A 25,585-nucleotide genomic window follows, 5' to 3' on the forward strand; every position below is an offset into this window, starting at 1 on the left:
TCTTTTCATGTGCTTATTGGCCATTCATACATTTTTTTTTGAGAAATGTCTATTTAGATCTTTTGCTCATTATAAAATTGGGCTGTCTTCCTATTTTGAGTTGTAAGAGTTCTTTAATTCCAGATATGAGTCCCTTATCAGATATATAATTTGCAACTATTTTCTTCTATTATATCTGCTGTGCTTTCATTTTCTTATGTCATTTGAAGCATTAAGGTTTTTAATCTTGATGAAGTCCAATTTGTCCTTTTTTTCTTGCTTGCTTATGTTTTGATGTCATATTGAAGAATCTATTGCTATATCCATAGTCAAGAAGATTTTAAGCCTTAATTTTTACCTGTATTTGTCAGCGTATTCATAGATACTTAAAAAAAAAGAAAGAAAACCTGTTGACCAAAAAATATTTTAACTATGAAATGCTACTTAAAATACAGGAACATGCAAAGTATATTTCTAAAAGTTCCTGTTCAGTATTTCCCTGAACTATGGTATATCAAAAAATAATGGAGTTTTTTCCCGAAATCAGTTTCATGACCTACAGGGTCTTTACTCTCTCATCTTCACTTTCTTGGTTTCTCATCACAGTTCTTGATAACTCTCATCTAACTGTAAAAGCAATATAATTCAAAATGAAAAATTATAAAATACAGGAAGTATAAAAATTTGCAAGTATTCTAATTTCTTAAGCCTATTAACCTTAAACCACATAGAATTGTTACAGCCATACTTTGTATTTCCTCTCAGTATTCTTTAAGTATTTATATATCTAGATAATACTATAAATACAATATTGTAACCTCCAAATTTTCACTTATAACTATAGTTACCTTTGTGTATGTTTATATCGCCTCTTGACTATACTAGTAGTTCTGTACTAGGATTTGTAAATATTTTAGTCTTCTACTCATTTGAGGAAGATGGTATATTTGTGCCTTTAAGCATTATTTAGTATTTGATGAATAACTAGGCTCCCATTAGAGGACTTATTAATACTTACTAATGCTTGCTACAAGCATAAGAGGTGATAGTTTTTGTATTTTTATGATGTGATAGATAGATATTACATTAACAACTTTATTTCACAGGAAGTAAAGTTGACTCAGAAAGCCTTGAAGTTATCTCATAAATTTTAGACAACTGGAAGAGTTTAGTTGGAATTAAGTACTGAGTTGAGGCCCATGCTCACTTTCTGTGGGTACTATACGTATAGAAGACCTAGTGCTATGATTTGCCAGGTAGAATGCAGTCCACCTAATGAGTGAAGCACTGCTCTCAGCTTATAAATTTGTGAACCTCTGAAAATCCAAGTTCAAAATAAAACTGAGATACACAACACTTGAAAGAATAAAGAAAATAAGTATAGAATTGACTACATAATGCATACTTATACATGTAGGTTTACTTTTTTTTTTTAGATTTTATTTATTTATTTGAGATAGAGAGGGAGAGTGAGTGAGAGAGAGCACAAGCAGGGTGAAGGGCAGATGGAGAAGCAGACTCCCCGCCGAGCAGGGTGCCTGATGTGGGACTTGATCCTGGGACTCCGGCATCACAACCTGAGCCGAAGGCAGACACTTAACGACTGAACCACCCAAGCACCCCATGTAGGATTACTTTTAAAATATATATTCAGCAAACTATGCTGGTTTCATTCACACGTGGGAAATTCAAATTTCCCTTCGTGACAGAGTACCCGAAATGACTGCATTGATGTCTTTGCTCTATATGGCCATTTACAGTCAAATTCCACAAAATCCCCCGTTTTCACATAAAGTTTTTTTATTTCTTTACTTCTTAACTGTATGTTATTTTTGTTCATGTTACCTTCAGAAATTATACAAGCATCTGAAAGAAGAAATAAAAAATAAATTATTAATAATATAACTTTCCTTTCCAAGAATAGTGAAATTTCATCTAAGAATATTTTGGAATTAAATAAAATTATGAAAGAATATTAAAAGCTAATATTTATTGAGTTTGCCAGGTACTGTTCTGAGTACTTTGTATGCATTTTCTCTAAATACTGCACATCATTTCCCTGGGCTACATAAGAGGAGATGGGGGTTCAGAGAGATTGAGTAATTTTTCCAAGGTCACATACTTTAGTGAGTATTTTGAGCCAGAATATGGACCCTGGCAGTTTGACTTCAGAGACTATGCTCTTAATTACTATGCATTATATACCTATAATACCAAATAGGATTAAATTAAAATGTTCTATTAGGGTCAATGTTATTCACCTTCCTTTCCCAACTCAGGATCCTCTTTTACATTGTTTCCAAAATGTGCAGTGTGAGCACATGAATGTATTAACTTCTTACTAAATATTATAGTAAAAATAAGTTTATTTCCATCTATCAGATATATAGTACAGAAAGTGGGCTGAAGAAGACAACAATATATATAAAAACGAACCATCTCTTTAAGTATTCACTTAGCATATTCTTGAAGGTAACTATAAATGAGACCGAAAACTCTACTAGCTATTATATTGCTTGTTTAGAGCTCCTTTTCTACAAAATAATTATTGATGGTTCGTAACTTTTGTGAAACCTTGATTTCTGTAGAAAAGCAGTGTTACTTCCCCTCCCCCCATGATCAGAGTCCACTCATTCTTTTTTAAATTCAGCATTGTGAGAGGTAACATTTCCCTGAGTAAATAGCACACCCTGGCACTACTAAGCAGTATGTTCTCTACAGCCCATAATCTCTGACAATAGGAATTATTCAAAGTTGCTGAAATAAGCCCAAGGTGAAATTTGAGGAGCCATCCTAGGCAGTGGTAACCATAAGGAACTTCTTTTAGTACCTAGATTTGTCCAAGCCCAGGAGATTGTAAGATAATATTACTGAGTGTTTTCCTGATAACATATGATAGACTAGTCCTTGTACTGTTAAGGAGAGGTTGACCTTTTTTCTCCCTGACTTTTCTGTAGACATGAGAGGCCACCAGAGGATATGGCTTAAATACATGAAATTTGGAACCAGATTGCTGTGTCTAAATCCTAACTCCACCAAATACTCGTCAAGTGGCTTGATCAATGTCAGACAGGTTTTCAGCTGAATTCAATTAAATAAAAGTCATCCTATGAAATTAATCCATGAAAATTTTACTATGAATATCAAATCTCAGACTCCAGGAGAATATGAAGAACTCACCTATGCATTTTGGTGGTTCTGACCACTGTCCATTTCTGCATATTACATCTATGGAGCCCCGAAGCTCATAGAAAGACTGGCAACGGTACCGGACTGTTGATCCTGGAGGATATACTGATAATGGGAATGATGTGATATCTCCATTGCTAATAGATGGAGGGGCACCACAATATTGTGTAGACTCTGGAAAATAAATAACATGTATATGTTGAGAGAAAACCAACAGGTAGTTTAAGTGAAGTAGTATAAATAAATCTCCTTATATTATATCTTCAGTGTCTTATATGATGTCTGAGAGCTCAAGTAACTCATTGTATAATTTCTATAATATAACCTGATAACCAAAAAATATTATAGTGCTTCCTTTTACCCTAAAGTAAAATACTCTTAAATATTAAGTGTATATGTATTATAAGGGCATGCAAGTATAAGTATTAAGAATAGGTTTTTTTTTTTAAGATTTTATTTACTTATTTATTTAACTGACAGAGAGAGAGGGAACACAAGCAGGGGGAGTGGGAGAGGGAGAAGCAGGCTTCCCGCCAAACAGGGAGCCCGATGCAGGGCTCCATCCCAGGATCATGACCTGAGCCGAAGGCAGATTCTTAACCGACTGAGCCACCCAGGCGCCCCAAGAATAGTTTTTATTTAAAGCATGATGAAGAGATAAGTAAATCTTATCTGGTCTACTGCCTACCATCTTCATAAAAATTTTTACTTAAGGAGGAAAGGTAAAAATAAATAACTCCCTTTCCATTTCTATTCTCTGGGACTACTGTTATTTTATGCAAATAGCATGTGCCTATCAGTACATGATCATAAACTCTTAGTTTTACTGAAATGAATTATTGACATACTACTTTCCATTTATTTTTCTGATTCCAAATAATAGCATCTTTCTCTGTCAATAAATGTTTCAACTTCATGTTAAGAATGACTGGGATAGGGGCGCCTGGGTGCCTCAGTCGGTTAAGTGTCTGCCTTCGGCTCAGGTCATGATGCCAGAGTCCATATTGGGCTCCCTGTTCAGTGGAGAGTCTGCTTCTCTTTCTGCCCCTCACCCCACTCTCATGTTCTCTCTCACTCTCTCTCTCTCTTTTTAATAAATAAAATCTGTAAAAAAAAAAAAAATGAAAAAAGAATGGCTAGGATACAGGGGCACCTGCGTGGCTCAATTGGTTAAGCGCCTGACTCCTGATTTCTGCTCAGGTCATGATCTCAGGGTCATGAGACTGAGCCCCACACTGGGCTCCATGCTCAGTGAGGAGTCTGCCAGAGATTCTCTCTCCCTCTCCCTCTTCCTCTGCCCCTTCCTCTGCGCTCTCTCTCTCAAATAAGTAAATAAATCTAAAAAAAAAAAAAAGGAATGGCTGGGATACATTCCATTGTACTGATTTGTCTTCCCATATTCACTAAAGATATAGATAAGAAATGGCCAAATAAATACTCTTATCCCAAATAACTTCTTCTACCTCTTGTTTCATTGAGTTACTATTCCTGCATTTTTCTCAGACTAACTCTTTCATGTGGGCACAAGATTCCTTCCCCTTTAAATTCAGCAAAAACCCTACTCCCTTTTGTCTGTATCATCAATTTCTCCTTAACTGCCAAATCATTCATCAACATACAAACATGCTGAAAATGTCACAACAGAGTAAGGTAAAATTTCCATTTATCCATACCCCCTGTCTAGCTACTGCCTCATTTCCCTATTCCCATTAGAGCAGAACTACTTGTTTCCTATCCTCCCTGATCTGACTGTATAACCCCACATTCTCTCTTGAACACACTGCAATTAAGTATTCCCCCCTGCTGAAGTACCTCTAAGCAAAGTTACCAATTACTTCAGGGAGCTAAATTCATTGTTCAACTATCACTCATTTTGTCTAGCTCTAGGCAGTCTTTGACATATTCGCTGTCCTGTTGAACGACATTTTGCAATATGTCCTTCGCATTGCTTCTGGGACACCAGCTCTGGTAATGTGATTTATGATAAATATTTGTCTTTCTCCCCATTGCTGGCATAGAAATCCTAAAACCCTTGGGATTTCCTAAGTGATGAGAGTAGTACATGTATCTTTTGTTATGTAATGAGATAAATTTTGGAAAACCCATAGGTAACCTGAGGATAGGCTGGTTGCTAGGAGGACTAACCATGTGATTAGAAGATGGAACTTTCAGTCTCATCCTGACATGTGGGGAAGGGAGAGGGGCTGGAGGTTTGAATCAATCACCAATGGCCAAAGGTTTAATCAATCATGCCTATGTAATGAAGCCTCCATAAAACCCCAAAAGGACAAGGTTCTGAGAGTTTCTGAGTTGGTGAACTTTTGGAGATGTGGGTAAAGTGTGGGCTGGAGAGAGCATGGAAGCTCTGTGCCGTTTCCCCATACCTTGCCCTATACATCTCTTCCATTTGGCTGTTCTTGAGTTAAATCCTTTTATAATAAACCTGTAATCTAGTAAATAAAATATTTTTCTGAGTTCTGTGAGCTGCTTTAGCAAATTAATCAAACCCAAGGAGGGGGTTTGTGGGAACCTCCAATGTATACCCAGTCAGTCAGAAGCACAGATGACAACCTAGACATGCTACTGGCCTCTGAAGTGGGGGTGCAAGGAGTAGTCTTCTAAGACTGTGTTCTTAACCATGGAGTCTGATGCTATCTCTGGGTAGATGAGATAGTCTCTGAATCTAGGTGAATTGTAGGACACCCAGCAGGTGTCCTAGACTTGCTTGTTGGTTGTGGGGGAATCCCCCTACACACACACACACACACACACACACACACACACACACACACACACACACAACGTAATTGTGTCCTTGAATCATTTTATCAGCCTTCATTAGTTTTCTTCCACAACCCTATCTGGGTGCTCCTCATTTCCCAGATCTCTAATAATGGAGAGTCTCCAAGGCTGTCCCTTTGACCTCCTCTCTTACTTAGCCATTTGAATTCTCTATGTGGTCCCATCCAGTTCTATAGCTGTAGATATCATCTGTATACTAGCAGTTGCCAAATTTACATCCTAGCCCTGACCATTTCCAAATTGCCCATTATACGTCTTAAGCTGCATATCAAGTAAGTATACTTAATAGAAGTGGGTATCTCAAGTATAAACTTATTTCTTCTGTGGCCACTGTTGGAAGTACCCCATAGAGAAACAGTTTTTTAAAAGTGAGAGAATTGGGTAACTAGATGACAATTTAATGCTTTAGAATACAGTGCAATAGATAAATCATAAGTTCTTTTTCCTGTTCTTTAGATAAAGCAAAGAAGATTAGTAAACACTTTTTTGTAGCACTATTTAGAAAAAAACTACTAACCAATACACTGTGGTAATGACTGCCATTGTCCATTTTTACACACAATTTCTCTTGGTCCGTGAAGTAGATAATTTTCTTTGCAGAGAACAGCTACTTTTGTTTTATCCCAATAATTCACTGTGGTTAGCATATTCTGAGCATTAGGTATCTGAGGTGGAGGTGGGCAGAATTCTCTCCATTTTTCTAAAAAAGTTTGAAATTAAATTATTTCAATAACAAAAGCTAAGGAAAAGCAGCTCAACAAGATAATGCTGTTATAATTTCAGTATCGTGGAACATCAAATAACTAGTAACTCCTTCTCCGTGTGTGTGTGTGTGTACATATGATGCTATAGTAACAAATATACTTTATCTTAACCTAGTTTATGGTTTGCAAAGCACTTTCACGTTATAACCACTGGGTTAAAATTTGTATTTAAATAAAAATATTTGAACACCTAACAAAAATTAATAAATGACACTGCAAAATTCCTCAACAAAGAGGAAATGAGACACTGAAGTAGGAAAATTTCTGCATAGCAAACGGCCCCATCTATCTACTGAATGTGCCTGGTCTTCTTTTCATGTGCTATCCATAGCTTGTCCTCTAGCCTGTGAATCAGACTTCACTAATTGAAAATGTACAATAACAGTAATATCAGGCTATTCTTTTTTTTTTTTAAGATTTACTTATTTATCTGAGAGAGAGGGAGCACAAGTAGGAGGGGCAGAGGGAGAGGGAGAATCCCAAGCTGGCTGTGCTGAGTGTGGAGCAATAAAATAATTAATAAAATAAATAATTCCATTCTCTTTTTCCCAAGATTTTTTGTGTAGATTTTGCCAAGATGAAGAACCTGACCAACAAATACCGTATGGAAAGGGAACTCAGGACTCCAAAGAGAACTCAACGGAAAGAGAGGTGTGCAACCGGAAGTCATCTCAACACTGACGGTGGGGTAGACAGACTCCCTGGATGCTTTATTTAGATTTTCTTGCCCTAACATCAGATGTTAGCAGGGCACTTGGAAAAGATTGACACATGTTTTTTTGTTTCTGAGCTCTTAGAAATTTTAACAGTCATGCCGGCCTTCATTCCACCTATAAATATTCTTTAAAAACTCTATTTTATTTATGTTTAAGTTTCTGATGGCTATCTCACCCTCTCACCATTCTAGGAAGGATGAAAGCAGCAACATGACTTTCTTTTTTCCTTGGAGAGAAATTTCTGGAATTTCATTTATTGGTTTCTTAGCTCTCTGATGGACTGTTTTTTTTTAATACTGTAATTTTATAGTTTATCTTGATTTTTCTTGTTTTCAGGGTATAAGTAACATTACCTTCTTCCTTTTCTTAATAAAAGAAACTAAATTCTACAGCCATAGTAAAGTTACTCTTGTGGCCCAGCTTGTTTCATCATTTTTCCTTTTCTCCTACCACATATGTGTAATTTCCAGTTTTTATTTTCTACTCTAAACATATACATATGAATCCACAATTAATATATTATTAGTGTCTGTGTATTTATCTTTTTAGCATTTATAAGGGCTATGCTATAGCATATTGTAAGGCAACTTGCTTTTTTCATGAACTATGATGTTTTAAGACCCATATATGTTTGGATATATAATACAGAGCATTAAAAGAATATCCTTATTTCCTTTGCCTAGTCCTCCAAATTCAATTATACCAAGATGTAAAGTGAGATGATAGGGGCGCCCGGATGGCTCAATCAGTTGGGTGGCTGACCCTTGATTTCAGCTCAGGTCATGATCTCAGGGTCCTGATATGGAGCGCCCTGTCAGGCTCTGCTCAGCACAGAGTCTGCATGGGATTCTCTCTCTCTCCTTCTGCTCCCCCTCCCCCATCCCTTCTTGTGCTCTCTCTCTCCAAAAATAAAATAACATAACATAACATAAAATATAAAAATAACATGATAAACAACTTTTATAACACATGCCAAGAGATTATAAAATATACTCTGCCACTTTTAAACTAGTATTACAGACATGAGAAGCTAAAGAAATGAGTTTTAAAGAGCCAGTAGTGAAGGTTTCTTTAAAAAGTGCTGTCTGTATGTTATATCATGGGAGAGAGAAGGGAAAACTCCCATTGAACTTAAGCCAAGTGAAAGTAGAAAGCTTCTAAACAATTGTTTTTCCTATAGAATTAATGGTACAGGGAATAGTCTCCGACCCACATAAAATTTAAGATGAACAGAAGTGGTCTGTCTGGTAAAACTCCTGAAGACATAGCTGCACTGGTGATCCTCTCCATTTCCGAATCTCAGTGGCTAGAAGTGAACCCATGGGAAAAGGCTAGCTGTGGGGTGTCTTAAAAGGGCTCTCCCCGAAAAGTCAACTATGGGGAGTGAAATAACTCCAATGGAGAAATGGACTCAAAATCCAGGGCTGGTAGAGTTTTACCAAGGCAAATACACATGGATAAGGGAAATCTCCAGAAATATCATTCTCCCAAGATCTGTAAATGCCCTTTTCATGGTATTTTCCTTTTCAATTATGTTTTTAATTTATTTTCAAAATTGTATTCTTATATTATTTTTCTTATATTTGTATTTTTGTCTGCTTTTTGGTTATAGAAATGCCTATTTGGACCCATCCACTATTCTTCTTGACTAGAGTAGAATTGATTAGAAGGCCTGTTTATTAATCTTTTCCAAAATTAGTATTATTTCATGGATCAGCTGTAAGTAAAATATCCTCTTTCATTCACACTGCTTTTACTTTTATTATCTTACCTCCTAATATCTGGAGTTAACTGTTCCTAACTTTTGGGGAGATAGATAGATATCTCCAAGCTTATTTTTTTAAGGCTATGAATGTCACTCCAAATTTTGGTTAGGTTGCATCTCATAGGTTTTACTATATGTTCTTACAATTATCATATAGTTCTTAGTATTGTAAAGGCTATATTATCAAGTCATTTGGAAGTGCATTATTTCACAAATTGAAGGGTAGAGGAGTAGATAAATGTTATTATTTTAAATATTATTTCTTTGTGGTTATAGAAAGTGATCTATAGGGTATTAATATTTGAAACATGTGAGAATTATTTAATGCACAATAAGTGGTTAATTTAAGTAAACATTCCAGAAGCATAGAAAAGGTTTTAAAATTCTTGAAACTCTCAGAACAATATTTCTTCCTTACATAAAAATAAAAATATATTCAATAAAGAAATTTAGTAAAAATTAAAACATTTTACTTGTTTTAAACAAATCAGTTACCTTCTTGAAATTATTGCCTATTTAAATTTAACATATTCTACTTTTCACTCACAATTTCTAATGACATCACGCTCTTTTGTTAAGAATTAATACTTCATCTAGCTGATTGGTATATATTTTATAGGATTTCTTTCAAAGGATGATTTCAAGTGGTAAATTCTCTTGGTCTTTCCTATGTTTAAAAATTTCTTTACTTTACAATCATCATAATCACATGTAATCATAAATAATTTGGTATAGAGAACATTTGGTTGCCAATTACTTTCTCTAAGCACTTTAGAGATATTACTGTGTTTATTCTGACTTCTTATATTGCTGGTGAGAAGTCTGAAGTCTACTCTATTTTTTCTATTTTATTGTCATTTCTCTGTAAGCACTCATATCTTCTCTATAACTGGTTTATTTAATTTAACACGGTGCCCATTTTATAATTGTTTGTAATATATAATCCTGTTACTCAAATAATTTGAAAATAAGCCTTTGAGGAATGTGAGATTTAATCTTATGAAAATAATTTCTTAATCAGATCATTTTTCTTCCCGATTTTCTACTTTTGGTCCTTCACAATGTCATTGGGTTTTAGTTGTTTCCTAATGTCATTGAAGGTCGAGTTTTGTTCGATTGTTACAGTTCTTTTTTTTTCTTTTATGATTTCAAGAGTTTGTAATAGAGTAAAAATGGGCTTACTCTATCATCTTTACCAGAAGGCAAGGGTTTTTAAATGATAATATTTGTCTGAAAATAGTGTTATGAGTTGTCTCGAACTTCATCACTTAAAAATTACATATTGGAGCACTTGGGTGGCTAAGTCAGTTGAGCGTCTGCCTTCAGCTCAGGTCATGATCTCGGGGTCCTGGGATCGAGCCCCGCATCAGTCTCCCTGCTCGGCGGAGAGTCTGCTTCTCCCTCTCCCTCTCCCTCTGCCTCCCCCTCCTACTTGTGCTCTCTCTCTCTCAAATAAATATATAAAATCTTTAAAAAAATTACACATCACAATAAATAATTTAATTTAAAAACATACTGATTACAAGAGAAATTTTCTGATAAAGATGTAACAAGGTCTACAAAATCTTTAAAACAAACCTTACCTCTGCAGTCTGGTTCAGGATACCATTTCCCATTTATGCAGACTGATTGCATGTATTTGACCTCCCACAAACATCTGTAATTTATTCTGGCACTATGATTATATTCCCTCATATATGGCTTCATCAGTACTCTTGTATGAAGCATTGGTCTTTCGCAACTCTTAAGTTGGTTTGTTGCTATAAAAAATTCATATAAGAATATTGAGCAGAAACTAGCAATTATTTCAATAAAACATCTAAAATATTAATGGTACAATTAAATTACGTTTGATGCCTTCAAGCAATATCACATAAAGCTGTTCTTAATTTCAGTGCATGGACTATGCTGTTGAAACAGGAAAAAGGAAACAAAAATCTGTATTCCATCTTTGAATGACAGAAAAATATGTCGAAGTCTTTTTGGGAAATGTGAGTGCAAGATGGATTAGTCTGGTCCAGGGTCTTGACTAGAGGACAGTCCTTATAAACTTCATTCAGCCTAATTTTTAAAGGCCATGAAAAGGCATACATACGTGATTGTTTTCCACTAAACTATGTTAAATAAATATTCTCAAAGCGTTTCAATAATAAAAAGAGGTGATGCATGAGTAAGTCTGTGGGAAGTACAGTCTTAGGAGAGAGAAATCTGGATGTCACTTGAGGTTCAATTACTCCCACATTTCAGAAGCTTAGTAAAGACCCTGACTTAATAAGGCAGAGTAAGCTCAAAGGAAGACCACCCTGATGACAACACTCAGAACAAGCCTTTACAATGGGCCACTTGCTTGTCTAGGTAGTTTTTATTGCCATAATTCTTCCCTATTGTCCAAAATATATAGATCGTTAATGGAACCTTTCCTGAGGGTGTCAAAGGATGGGATAATGAGACATAGATTGCTCTGCTACTTCTCCCCATTTATGTGTTTTTCTCCGGTAATCCCTATTTTTACATTTACCCTGTGTGATGCTAGTGATTGGATGTCTGTATTCCCCTTATATAAGAATTGTTGACCATGAACATATCTAATTTACACCTTCTTATAACAGAGTCCAGGTTCTTGGGGTTGGAGAACATTCCCTGCTGGTCATCATGAGTGGACAGTGACCAGGTATCTGCAACAGCTACAGTTTTCATCCCCTGGAGTGGGGAGGCTGGTTGATAATCCAAAAATCTAGATGATGAAGGAAGAGAGTGGTCCTGGGTTTTCTACTTTAGAATCTTGAAGAATAGCAACAGGGTCTGCTAGTCTTTTTTTTTTTTTTTTAAGATTTTATTTCTTTATTTGAAAGAGACAGAGTGAGAGAGAAAGCATGAGCAGGGGGAGGGGGAGATGCAGGCTCCTCTGCTGAGCAGGGAGCCTGATGTGGGACTCGATCCCAGGACCCTGGGATCATGACCTGAGCTGAAGGCTGTCGCTTAACTGACTGAGCCACTCAGACATCCCAGGGTCTGCTAGTCTTTAAAGCTTAAAATTAAAGGCTTGAATATATTGGGATTGCCGGACATCAGACAAAGGAGAACAGTAGCTGAGGACATCAGGAGAAAACTTGCACACACTTATGCATTATGTCTGAAAGCCCAAGGACTGCTAGAATGCGGGGTGAAAGAGCAGATCGCACAGGCTGGTGGACTGAAAGAAAAACCTGAAATGGATTTTACTACGTCTGTGGAAGAATCATGTAGACAATCATGTAGACAAGAAAGTCTAGAATAGAGTTAAAAGAATTAGAGGTACGGGAAGAGCAGGGATCAGATCTAGTTCCTAGATCATGTATCCAACTCTTTCTCTAAGAGGAGACTCCAAACACCCCAGAACTTAATGGGACTTAGGCTATTGTTTTGGTTGTTATTTCTGGACAAGGCAGAGGTATTTTTTTTTTTTTTTACTTAGTTCGTATTTTATTGGGACTGACTTGACTGATTTTCACCATTTGAGACGTAATTACAACAGGACTGAATGTCAAGAGCAAAAGGAGCCACCCACAAATGAGTAAACTGGAAAGATTCATTAGCTTTGGATTGGAATTGAGGGGAAAAAGTTGTTCAGAGCTGAAGGAAGGTCCTTAAATCAAGACTACTGGGTCAGTTTATGGAAATAAAAGTCCCGATTTGTACAAATGCCCACTAGGCAGGAGAAACGGGCAGGACAGAAGACGTGGGCTGTGGGGACAGCTCGTCTGCACCAGGGACGGCTGGGCTGGGTCCCGGAGGTAGGAGGCTGAAGTCTAGAGGTAGGTTAACACATTCACCCAAAACCCTTGTTTCCCAGTCCGTCTCGAGGATGCAGCAGTTTTCCTCATACAAGGAGAGGTATTTTTATGAGCTAAAGCAATAAAATAAAAGAGATTAAACTGTAATTATTTATAAAAATAAAATATCCAAATTAATTATTAGAACTAATATGGCAATCCAGCAAGAATTGGACCAATATACAAAATTAAATTATAATCTTGCATGTAGAAAGTATAACTCTCCATATATATAAATTAGTAGAAAATCTCATTTGTTTTATCAATAGAATCCCAAAGGACTTAGGGAAAAAATTTATTTAGAAATAATTTTCATGAGGTTTGATATAAGACCTGAATAAATAGATTAAAGCATTATATTCATGAGAGGAAGAATCGATAATAAATAAAATTGATTACAGTTAGCTGAATTTATAAATTTCATACAACCCCAAACAAAATTAAACCAGAATTATCAGAGAACTTGTTTTTGAAATACAGATGGATTGGGACATTTTAAAGAATAGCCAAGATGATTCTAATAATTAAGTGATAAAGGTTGTTATAATAATAATGACTTCCATATTAGCATAAGAATAGACAAACAGGTTAAGGGAGCAGAATAGATAATCTAGAAATAGATATATTTATAAATAGGGTACTAGTAAATGGCATATGGAGAAATAAATATTAGTAGAAAATAGAACAGACAATTCACTTAGTATTGATATAGTTTTCCATATAGAGACAAACGAAAGCACTCTGATATAATGTAAATATATCAGATAGATTAAAGAAATAAATCTTAGTCATGAGATCATAATGCTTAGAAAAAAAGGGAGTATCTTTATGCCCTAAAAAAGTAAGTGATTCTTCAACAAGATACATATACATATACAATTGAAGAAAGGAAGATTGATAAATGAGTTTAAACAAAACCTTCCAATGAAAAAGACATCATAGAAACATTACAATAAAACAAAAATACTTTAGAACATTTACAATATAATTATGAGAATATTCAGTTCAGAACTCAAATAAATCTTAAATCAGTAAGAAAGTACAAAATAAAAGAAAAACGCTCATTGCACAGAAGAGAAAATCCTAGCCTCCTACAGATACTTGTACTGATGCTCAATATTACTATTATTCAGAAAAATAAAATTAAATATGAGATAATGATTTTGACCCATCGACCTGGAAACAATTCAAAAATATTAAAATATCAAGTGGTGACAAAGAGGAGTAAGGTCTCTGTATATATTTGGCAGTACCTTGTAAAGTCAAAAGTATCTACAACCCGAATCCATTAGCTCCACTTGTACGTGTATACTTAAGGAAATATTGAAGCATGTCTTTTATACCAGGACAAAAATAAATAATTTCCATTTCCAGTAGGGTAATGAAGTAATAAAACAAGGTACATTCTTAAGGTAGATGAAGACACAGTAAAATTACAATGTTGAAGGAAAGAGCATTTTGCAAGTAGACAGTAATTGTGTAAGTTTAGGAAAAAAACACAAAAATCTCATCCTACAGGTTTTAAAAAATAATATATATATTACTTATATAATTTATAAATAAGTACAAATTCTACTCAATTGGGATTTCCTTCGGGAGGACGATAGGATAATGGATACTTCCCTTTTTCTTCAATGATTTTATTTAAATGATTTATTCTATTACCAAGTATTTGAAGCAAATAATGTCAAAAATGTAAATTCTGAATAGTGGAACATGAATTTTTCTCTTTGTTTTTTCCCCATTTTTTTCAACTTTAAGCAAAAATTGAATCAAAGTACCTCAGCTATGTCTTCTCATCTAGAACCCCTCTGGGTCTACAACTTGCGTAGGCTGAGGAGGAGAGAGATCAGGACGGGTTTTGAGACATTAAAAATGTCAAATAAAACCTATAGGGACTTCCTATGTGTATGACAAAGTCTAGACCAACAGAAAGTAGAGTGTAGGTATGTGAGACGGAAAAGAAAGCTGATACCAAATGGACCATGCCCCAGAGGAGGAACCTACGGAATAAAAACCCAAAATAATTGTGAAATAAGTTACTGACACAGAATCTTAATACTTTATGTAAACCTAAGTGAATGAGTACTAAGGCAGTGAATTAGAGATTGGGTCCCTACAGACGGGCCCTGCCGTTCTGACACTATACAATCAAATTGGGAAGACAAGTATCTAACAGGTACAAAACAATGTGACGTGATAAATGTACAGTCAGCCCTGTCGATAGACTATCTCATTCTACTAGAGTTTTGAGATCAGAGAGTGGGTAGTGGAAAATGAACCCGGAGAGGTTTCAGAAGTGAGTAAATTTTGAGTTGAATCTTGAAGGTGAATAGTTTTACATGTGATTAAACTGGAGAAAGATAGGAGGGTTCCCCTTTCTCCGCATCCCCGCCAACATTTGTCATTTCCTGACTTGTTAATTTTAGCCATTCTGACTGGTGTGAGGTGGTATCTCATTGAGGTTTTGATTTGGATTTCCCTGATGCCGAGCGATGTTGAGCACTTTTTCATGTGTCTGTTGGCCATTTGGATGTCTTCTTTGAAAAGATGTCTGTTCATGTCTTCTGCCCATTTCTTGATTGGATCATTTGTCCTTTGGGTGTTGAGTTTGGTAAGTTCTTTAGGGATTTTGTTTTTTTGCTTTTTTTTTTTCTTTATAGATTTTGGATACTTGCTCTTTATCTGATATGTCTGTCATTTGCAAATATCTTTTCCCATTCTGTCGGTTGTCTTTAGGTTTTGTTGACTGTTTCTTTTGCTGTGCAAAAGCTTTTTATCTTTTTTTTTAATTTTTTATTGTTATGTTAATCACCATATATTACATCATTAGTTTTTGATGTAGTGTTCCATGACTCATTGTTTGTGCATAACACCCAGTGCTCCACGCAGAATGTGCCCTCTTTAATACGCATCACCAGGCTAACCCATCCCCCCACCCACCTCCCCTCTAGAACCCTCAGTTTGTTTTTCAGAGTCCATCGTCTCTCATGGTTCGTCTCCCCCTCCGACTTACTCCTCTTCATTCTTCCCCTCCTGTTATCTTCTTCTTTTTCTTTTTTCTTAACATAAGTTGCATTATTTGTTTCAGAGGTACAGATCTGTGATTCAACAGTCTTGCACAATTCACAACGCTCACCATAGCACATACCTACCCAATGTCTATCACCCAGCCACCCCATCCCTCCCACCCCCCACCACTCCAGCAACACTCAGTTTGTTTCCTGAGATTAAGAATTCCCCATATCAGTGAGGTCATATGATACATGTCTTTCTCTGATTGACTTACTTCACTCAGCATAACACCCTCCAGTTCCATCCATGTCATTGCAAATGGCAAGATCTCATTCCTTTTGATGGCTGCATAATATTCCATTGTGTATATATACTTTTTCTTTATCCATTCATCTGTCGGTGGACATCTTGGCTCTTTCCACAGTTTGGCTATTGTGGACATTGCTGCTATAAACATCAGGGTGCACGTACCCCTTCGGATCCCTACATTTGTATCTTTGGGGTAAATACCCAGTAGTGCAATTGCTGGATCGTATGGTGGCTCTATTTTCAACTGTTTGAGGAACCTGCATACTGTTTTCCAGAGTGGCTGCACCAGCTTGCATTCCCACCAACAGTGTAGGAGGGTTCCCCTTTCTCCGCATCCCCGCCAACATCTGTCGTTTCCTGACTTGTTAATTTTAGCCATTCTGACGGGTGTGAGGTGGTATCTCATTGAGGTTTTGATTTGGATTTCCCTGATGCCGAGCGATGTTGAGCCCTTTTTCATGCGTCTGTTGGCCATTTGGATGTCTTCTTTGGAAAAATGTCTGTTCATGTCTTCTGCCCATTTCTTGATTGGATCATTTGTTCTTTGGGTGTTGAGTTTGATAAGTTCTTTATAGATTTTGGATACTAGCCCTTTATCTGATATGTCATTTGCAAATATTTTCTCCCATTCTGTCGGTTGTCTTTTGGTTTTGTGGACTGTTTCTTTTGCTATGCAAAAGCTTTTTATCGTGAGGAAATCCCAATAGTTCATTTTTGTCCTTGCTTCCCTTGCCTTTGGCGATGTTTCTAGGAAGAAGTTGCTGCGGCTGATGTCGAAGAGGTTGCTGCCTGTGTTCTCCTTTAGGATTTTGATAGACTCCTGTCTCACATTAAGGTCTTTCAACCATTTTGAGTCTATTTTTGTGTGTGGTGTAAGGAAATGGTCCAGTTTCATTCTTCTGCATGTGGCTTCCAATTTTCCCAACACCATTTGTTGAAGAGACTGTCTTTTTGCCATTGGACATTCTTTCCTGCTTTGTCAAAGATTAGACCATCTGACCATAGAGTTGAGGGTCTATTTCTGTCTTGATGATTATAGCTTTGTAATAGAGCTTGAAGTCTGGAATTGTGATGCCACCAGCTTTGCTTTTCTTTTTCAACATTCCTCTGGCTATATGGGGTCTTTTCTGGTTCCATACAAATTTTAGAATTATTTGTTCCATTTCTTTGAAAAAAGTAGATGGTATTTTTATAGGGATTGCTTTAAATGTGTAGATTGCTCTAGGTAGCATTGACATCTTCACAATATTTGTTCTTCCAATCCATGAGCATGGGACGTTTTTCCATTTCTTTGTGTCTTCCTCACTGTTGGTGGGAATGCAAGCTGGTGCAGCCACTCTGGAAAACAGTATGGAGGTTCCTCAAAAAGTTCAAAATAGAGCTACCATATGACCCAGCAATTGCACTACTGGGTATTTACCCCAAAGATACAAATGTAGGGATCCAAAGGGGTATGTGTACCCCGATGTTTATAGCAGCAATGTCCACAATAGCCAAACTGTGGAAAGAGCCAAGATGTCCACCAACAGATAAATGGATAAAGAAGATGTGGTAGATATATACAATGGAATATTATGCAGCCATCAAAAGGAATGAGATCTTGCCATTTGCAACGACATCGATGGAACTGGAGGGTGTTATGCTGAGTGAAGTAAGTCAATCAGAGAAAGACATGTATCATATGATCTCACTGATATGAGGAATTCTTAATCTCAGGAAACAAACTGAGTGTTGCTGGAGTGGTGGGGGGTGGGAGGGATGGGGTGGCTGGATGATAGACATTGGGGAGGGTATGTGCTATGGTGAGCGCTGTGAATTGTGTAAGACTGTTGAATCACAGACCTGTACCTCTGAAACAATACATTATATGTTAAAAGAAGAAGAAGAAGAAGAAGAAGAAGAAGAAGAAGAAGAAGAAGAAGAAGAAGAAGAAGAAGAAGAAGAAGAAGATAGCAGGAAGGGAAGAATGAAGGGGGGAAATCAGAGGGGAAGACGAACCATGAGAGACTATGGACTCTGAGAAACAAAGTGAGAGTTCTAGAGGGGAGGGGTGTGGGGGGATGGGTTAGCCTGGTGATGGGTATTAAAGAGGGCACGTACTGAATGGCGCACTGGGTGTTATATACAAACAATGAATCATGGAACCCTACATCAAAAACTAATGATGTAATGTATGGTGATTAACATAACATAATAAAAGAAAAAAAAAAGCAGCTGTACCATTATACATCCCCACCAGAAATTTATGAGGTTTCTACTAGGTATCCTAGTGGGCGGGAAGTGATCTCTCACTGTGGTTTTGATTTGTATTTTCCTAATGACTAATAATGTTGAGAATCTTTTTATGTGTTTGTTATAATTTTTATTATGTCTTCTTTGGAGAAATACATATTCAAATCCTTAAAAAAATGGAGAAAGATATTTCAGGAAGAAAGCAAAGGCACAAATGAGGAATAGCATGGAGATTTAAAAGAACATGGCTTATCCAGAAGCTAAGGAAAATCAGTTTTGCATGGTGAAGATGAGACGCAACAGTAAATACCTAGAAAAAAGCAATTTGATATTATTCTGAAGCAGAAGTCTCAAACTCTCTTGGTTCACAGAGCCCTTAGCATCTCAGTAATTTTGCACAGTGTACACAGGTCAAAGAAAATCTTTAACAATTCATTTTTTAAATAATTAGGAGCAAAGAATTTAACATCTTATATCCTAATTATTTAATACCTTATGGGCACCAGCATGTGCTGGTCTAAATATATTTATTGATTTAAAAAATTATAAACAATCAAATACAAAAGTAAGAAATGTATTCTCACCAACACACTTAGGAAGTTCAGTCCATGTTCCATCAGTACAGGTAATTACATTATTTCCAATCATTGTATATGTATCTCTGCAATTCAGCTCCACAGAAACACCATGTTGAACAGGAAGAATAGAGAACTGGGCATAGCCATTGTTGAGGTGAGGTATGGAGCCACATGCTTTAACTTGTCCTAAGAAAATGTAATAAAAGATCTTGCTTTTAAAATATTTTAAATCTTTTTATATATGTATTTATATATAAGTGCAAAGTTTAAACTGTTCTGTTTAAATATTAACATCTATTTACCAACGCAAGTGGGCAAATCTGTCCATTCTCCATCGATGCACTGTATTTTCTTTGGCCCTGTCATTAGAAAATGGGGAGGGCACTCATATTCCACCATCTCACCGTGTCCATATTCTTCTTTCCTTCTCTGTTTTATTTTACCATTGGGGAGTTGAGGAGGTTGACCACATGACTGTACTTTCCCTATCATAAAAAAAAAAATATTTAAATAATGCTTAAAGAGTCTAATGAATCTGGCAAAATGTGGAATCACTGTTTTGGTTGACTTAGAACTAAATTACATTTATGCTAAATTCCTATTTTTTTTCAGGTTTGCTTTTTACCGTGTACATAGTGTACTAAGTATTCTTTTTCTCAAATATTGACTTTTTATTATAAACAATTCTGAACAAATTAAAGAAAAATGAACACATATACTGATCACCTAGATATATATTAATGTTACCTTTTGCCCAATTTAATTTTTTTAGCGAAGTAATTTATTTATTTAAGATTTTACTTATTTGAGAGAGAGAGAGAGAGAGCACAGGGTGAGAGAGAGAGAGAGAGGGCACAAGCAGGGGGAGGGGCAGAGGGAGAAGCAGACTCTCCATTGAGCAGGGAGTCTGATGCCAGGCTTGATCCCAGGACCCTGGGATCATGACCTGAATGGAGACACTTAACCGACTGAGCCACCCAGGTGTCCCAAAGTAATTTAAAGTAAATGATAGACATAGTAAAATTTTTCTTCTAAATTCTTCAGAAGGCCTATCTAAGAAATAAGGACATTGACCTGCATATACAAAACACCTTGTTGCATTTCTTTAAATTAACAATAATTTTTAGTGCCATCTTACATTTTTTTCTATATGTAACTATTCTGATTGTCCCAACCCCCAGTATTTTGCAGGTTATTATGCCAGGATATTAACTGTGCCCTGAAGATTTTAAAGTAGTTCAATAATCTGGATATCATATAAAAGTAAGTAGTTATTGAATATGTGGTATGATATATATATGCAAATTATACTTATTACATGTTTTTATTAATATGTATAAATATATAAAATAATTTTATCAAATATTTTTAAAAAGTAATGTCATCTGAAGCAAGTAACAAATCATTGGTTTATAGTGAATAATTCATATGTTTATTTGATTACTTCTTGATTACTTAATAAAATATAACAAGACCCATACAATATTTTTTAAAGTATAATTTTTTATCGAGTTTGGGGGAAAATCCCTAACACTTCCCCGTTCTGGCAATTATATTTTCATCTATAAAATTCCATTATACATTTCAAAACAGAAGAAGAATTACCTCTTGATAAAGGAAACATAAATAATCTACGGCCCAGCACCTCCTCTCCTTCTCAGTTAAAATACTACCTTTGCCATTTTTTTGCAGTTTGTCAGATTATATATATAAGACCAAGAAAATACATAGACATTAATATAAATTGATGTAAGTTGTTTCATCAGTTCTAAAATAAATACTGACCTTTGCATGTTGGAAAATTAGGTGACCATCCAAAGTAATAGCATTGAACTGAATCTGGTCCAACTCTTTTAAGTCTTTGTCCACAGGAAAATTCCAACACATCTCCAGCATTGTATTTTACTTTTCTTGGATAAACATCTAGATTTGCTTTTAAAACTGGAAGAAGACATTCTATATTGAAAATAAAATAAAAGTAAATAAATATATGTGAAATAATCACTGCAATATTAAATTTAATACATGCTATTAAATAGCAGGGGGCTTCATACAAGGAGGCACTTACATTCTTACCTTCAAGAATACCCCTACCTATTTACACCCAACAAATGTGTGTAAACCCCTTTAGAGAAATTAGGGTTGAACAGCAAGCTAAAATTGTGTATGACAATCTCCTCAGGACTGAGGAGTCCCGAGCAATCATATAAAGTAAATTATTTCATTTATTTATTTAACAATAAAAGTTTAATAACTTTTATTTGTCCTATAAAATGGCATATGAATAGTTTTCACAGGTCACATGAAAATCAGTTTTTCAAGTAGTAACAATTAAAGTGCAACATATTTAATTAAATGATAGGTATGTTTAAAAAGTTAGTACCTGGAATGGTCCAAACGAGAATTATGTCTAGTACATTTTAAGTAGGAGGGAACATTAAAAAGCAAATAATTCCTAACTTTACAAATGGGGAACTGTATTTAGTATATGGACTTTTTAAAAAACACACGGCCAAGTTGCTTCTAGGTGTTTGGAATCTTTCCATTATACCCAACCACATCTTTAATATCTTTCTAAAAACGAACACATTATGAATACCTTCTGATTCAAGTAAAAATGGATAGATAGATAGATAGATAGATAGATGAATATATATGTGTATTTTTCTCTTTTAATCTGTTATTCATGGTTCATTTCTTAAAATTAGATATTGAAATTCACATGTGAAAATATAAATGACAGGGGCAACTAGGTGGCTTCAGTTGGTAAAGCGTCTGCCTTTGGCTCAGGTCATGATCTCAGAGTCCTGGGATGGAGCCCCACATCAGGCTCCCCCCTCAGTGGGGAGTCTGCTTCTCCCTCTCCCTCAGCCCCTCCCCCCTGCTCATTCTCTCCCTCTCAAATAAATAAATAAAATCTATTTTAAAGAAGAAAATATAAATGACATTCAAGACAAATACTCTCAATAAATCAAGCATATATCACAAAAATATGATGAAATATTTTCTAACTAAATCTCAGAAATATTATTTAAACTAGCCAGTTTTATGCATTGTTATTGGCAATTTAATACTTTAATAACGGTTTGTTCATATCCCCCTGAAATGTGACTCACTCACTTTTATGAAAAGTTGCACCCCTGTATCTTTGTATTTTATTCCATTAATTTTGTATGACAATTCTTTTTTGGTTGTTTATATTCCCTTTCTAACCCAGTTGCAAAAAAAAAAACTATTGAAAATAACTGATCTTGGCTGATGTAGGATTTTTCAGCTGATTTATTCAAGTATGGTTATTACATGGTATTATAGACAGAACCATGGCCTCCCCAAAATGTCCACGTGCTAATCCCTAAAACCTGCAAATATATTACCTTCCTTGGCAAAACAGACTTTGTAGATACAATTAAGTTAAAGACCTTGAGATAGAGAGATTATTTTGAATTATTTGTATGGTAGTGGACCCAATGTAATCAGAAGGGTTCTTACAAAAGGAAGCAGAGTTGTCAGAATCAAAGTAGGAGTTGTAGCAACAGAAACAGAAGTTGAAGTGATATGAGGAAGGGCGGTGAGCCAAGAAATGCAAAGGGCTTCGAGAAGCCGTAAAAGGCAGAAAACAAATTCTTTCCTAGGACCTCCAGAAGGAACTGTGATTCAACATCCTTGATTTCAGGACTTTTGACCTCCAGAACTGTAAGATAATAAGTTTGCATTGTTTTAAGTAATTAGGTTTGTGGTAATTTGCTACAGCAGCAGGAGAAAACTAATATATATGGGAAAAAAATGTACAGCCATATTTAAGGAAGGGTGTGATTTGGCATGACCTGAAGGCATTCTGTCCTGCATTTAAGTCAAAGACTGTGCAACACCAAGATTGAACTGTAATATAAACTATGGACCTTGGGGATTATGGTGTGTCAAATTGTTCATCAATTGTACAAATATAGTGTGCTGATCAGTCAAGTTGATAATGGGACAGATTATATTGCATGTGTGGGGCAAAGGGTATGTCTCTGTACCTCCCTCTCAATTGTGCTGTGAAACCCAAAAATGCTCTAAAATAAACAAAAAGCCAAGTCTCTGACTATAGATTTCTTTTTAAGATTTTATTTATTTGAGAGAGACAAACACACACAGAAGGAAAGGCAGAGGGAGAAGCAGACTCCCCACTGAGCAGGGAGCCTGATGTGGGATTCAATCCCAGGACCCCGAGACCATGACCTGAGCTGAAGGCAGACACTTAAATGACTGAGCCACCCAGGAGCCCCAAGTCTTGACCATAAATTATGAGTTTATAATCAAATGACAAGGAAAAGGATGAAAATCAAGGAGTAAAACATCTAAAGTTGTTGTAGCATGCATAGCAGACTATAACTTGGGTAACGTTTGCCTCATTTTGAATTATTTGGCAATTTGAATTTGAGGTACCTTCAAAACAGCATTCATCTTGGTCGTAAATATTACAATGCATGTGGCATATAAACAACCTTATTTTGGATGAGCTAAGTGCTTTTCAAAGATCTGTTATTAAATCAAAATTTAACATCGGTCTCTTAAAGCTATGTGGAGTCACCTTAAATGTTGATGATTGTTCATTAGGAAACATCTTTCAATAGAGTCTACTAAAGAGAAATACATTCAGAACTGCTTTTTATTTCCTAGAAGAAAAAGGACTTACCATCTTCACCACATCTTATGGAACCTGTGATACTTCCATCTCTGTCTTAGATCCATCATGGCATTACAGTCCAACTTGTCACTGAGTTTAAACCATACACCCTTACCTTTGTTTCTGGCATTCACGAATACTGTCATATCATAAGACTCAAGGCATATTAAAAATCATGGTCTTATTTCTAATGTTATCCCAAGCACACAACAAGCGGACAAAAACCTTTAATCATTATGTACTAGTGGATAAGTGATCTTTTAGGAAATTTTATTATGAATAATTTAGTAAAAATTGATTTATGCACATTTTCCTTATATATCAACTCCTAAATAAATTATACTATTTTTAAATATACATATGTATTCACCATATAAATATATATATGTCTGTGTATATATCTACCATGTATAGTATATTATATATTCTATTCTATGTATTCTATATAATATTCTATATTATATATTCTATATTCTATTGGTGGTAGTATATTATATATTCATATATGAATACATGTGTATTCACCATATAAATATATATATGTCTGTGTATATATCTACCATGTATAGTATATTATATATTCTATATAAGTGCCTGATGTGTGTGTGTGTGTGTGTGTATATGTACGTGCATATGGAAATGTATCCTCCTTCCAGGAAACATTAGTTCTCTAGATCAGAGACTAAATAGGTTATTACTCACAAAGAGCTATATTCCCAGTTCTCTGAGCTCCAGTCTCTGACCCGGCAGGCTCCAACTGATCAGATGCAGTGACGGCCCAAGGTGATCGTCATGCTCAGGGAGTGGCTTTGCGCCATAGGAAAGGAACCTCTGAAGTAAGAGACTTGGAACTTTTACAGGGTGCTGGCCCATTGGCCCATCCTCCCCACAAGAGAGAAAGGGAAGGAGACTTTTGCTCTGGAACAGAGACAAATTTGTGGGGAGAGAGAGGAAGGTTTTTACTCCTCTGAAACGTAAGCAAATGGCTCCAGAAAGATGTCTCTCAGTCTCACTTGAGGAGCATATACTCTAAGGTCCAAGGCTTGTTTGCGAATCATTTTCTGGCCAAGTTTGCTAGCACTCTTCCTTCAGAAAGCCTGGACCATGCAGAAATGTGAAAACCTCATAGGAACTGTCTCCTGATAATGGGTGGTAATGAACTTATTAAAGCATAAAATGCACGTAGATGAGTATAAAAATCAGAAGTTCAGTAAGTTTTTACAAAATAAGCACACTGCTGTGACTGCCATCCAGCTAAAACAACAGAATTATGACACGTGTTCGAAGTTCCTCATGACCTAACCACTAACACTCTCTTTCCTGCAAACACCACAGAATAATTTTGCCTGTTTTAAAATTTATGGAATTTTTTAAATCTTATTTTCATATTGGTGAATGTCAGATTTGTTTTTGTGATTAGCTGTAGTTTATCACAGTATTTCATTATTTAAATAGATCAAATTTTTAAAGGTTAAGTACATATTCTAAAATCATCTAAAAGGACAAGTCAGTGGCAACATCCTTCTGATAGAATTACTAAAATTTAAAATTTAATTTACTTGCATATTACTTTCCTAAAGACATGAAGTTGCTTAAATATGAATAATATGGATGACTTCTTTTTAAGACTGTAGCATTAAGAGTAAAGCCAATATATTTTTTTAAAACGGGTGATTTACAATGTTGTTAACACTCCCACAAAATTTAAAAGCATATGTATATCATGATTGATTTAATGAAGTGATTAATGATTTT

General features: G+C 35.6%; 1 protein-coding gene across 1 annotated transcript in view; it reads right to left on the reverse strand.

Moving 5' to 3' along the window:
• Nucleotides 1–1,648: 1,648 nt before the first annotated feature.
• The window catches only part of LOC114222014 (complement factor H-related protein 5), a 30,166-nt gene continuing 6,229 nt past the window's right edge, over nt 1,649–25,585 (reverse strand). The window contains exons 4-11 of the mRNA XM_028120342.2: nt 23,181–23,186; nt 20,947–21,117; nt 19,464–19,646; nt 19,168–19,347; nt 10,799–10,975; nt 6,488–6,670; nt 3,160–3,342; nt 1,649–1,845 (exon numbers count right to left, since the gene is read on the reverse strand). Coding sequence (XP_027976143.2) covers nt 1,649–1,845; nt 3,160–3,342; nt 6,488–6,670; nt 10,799–10,975; nt 19,168–19,347; nt 19,464–19,646; nt 20,947–21,117; nt 23,181–23,186 — 1,280 coding nt within the window. The remainder of the gene's footprint in view (nt 1,846–3,159; nt 3,343–6,487; nt 6,671–10,798; nt 10,976–19,167; nt 19,348–19,463; nt 19,647–20,946; nt 21,118–23,180; nt 23,187–25,585) is intronic.

Source organism: Eumetopias jubatus, unplaced genomic scaffold (genome assembly GCF_037043125.1).
Source record: "Eumetopias jubatus isolate StellerSeaLion01/CBP00866 unplaced genomic scaffold, mEumJub1_p1.0 scaffold_12, whole genome shotgun sequence".
In the NCBI taxonomy this organism is placed as follows: Eukaryota; Metazoa; Chordata; class Mammalia; order Carnivora; family Otariidae; genus Eumetopias; species Eumetopias jubatus.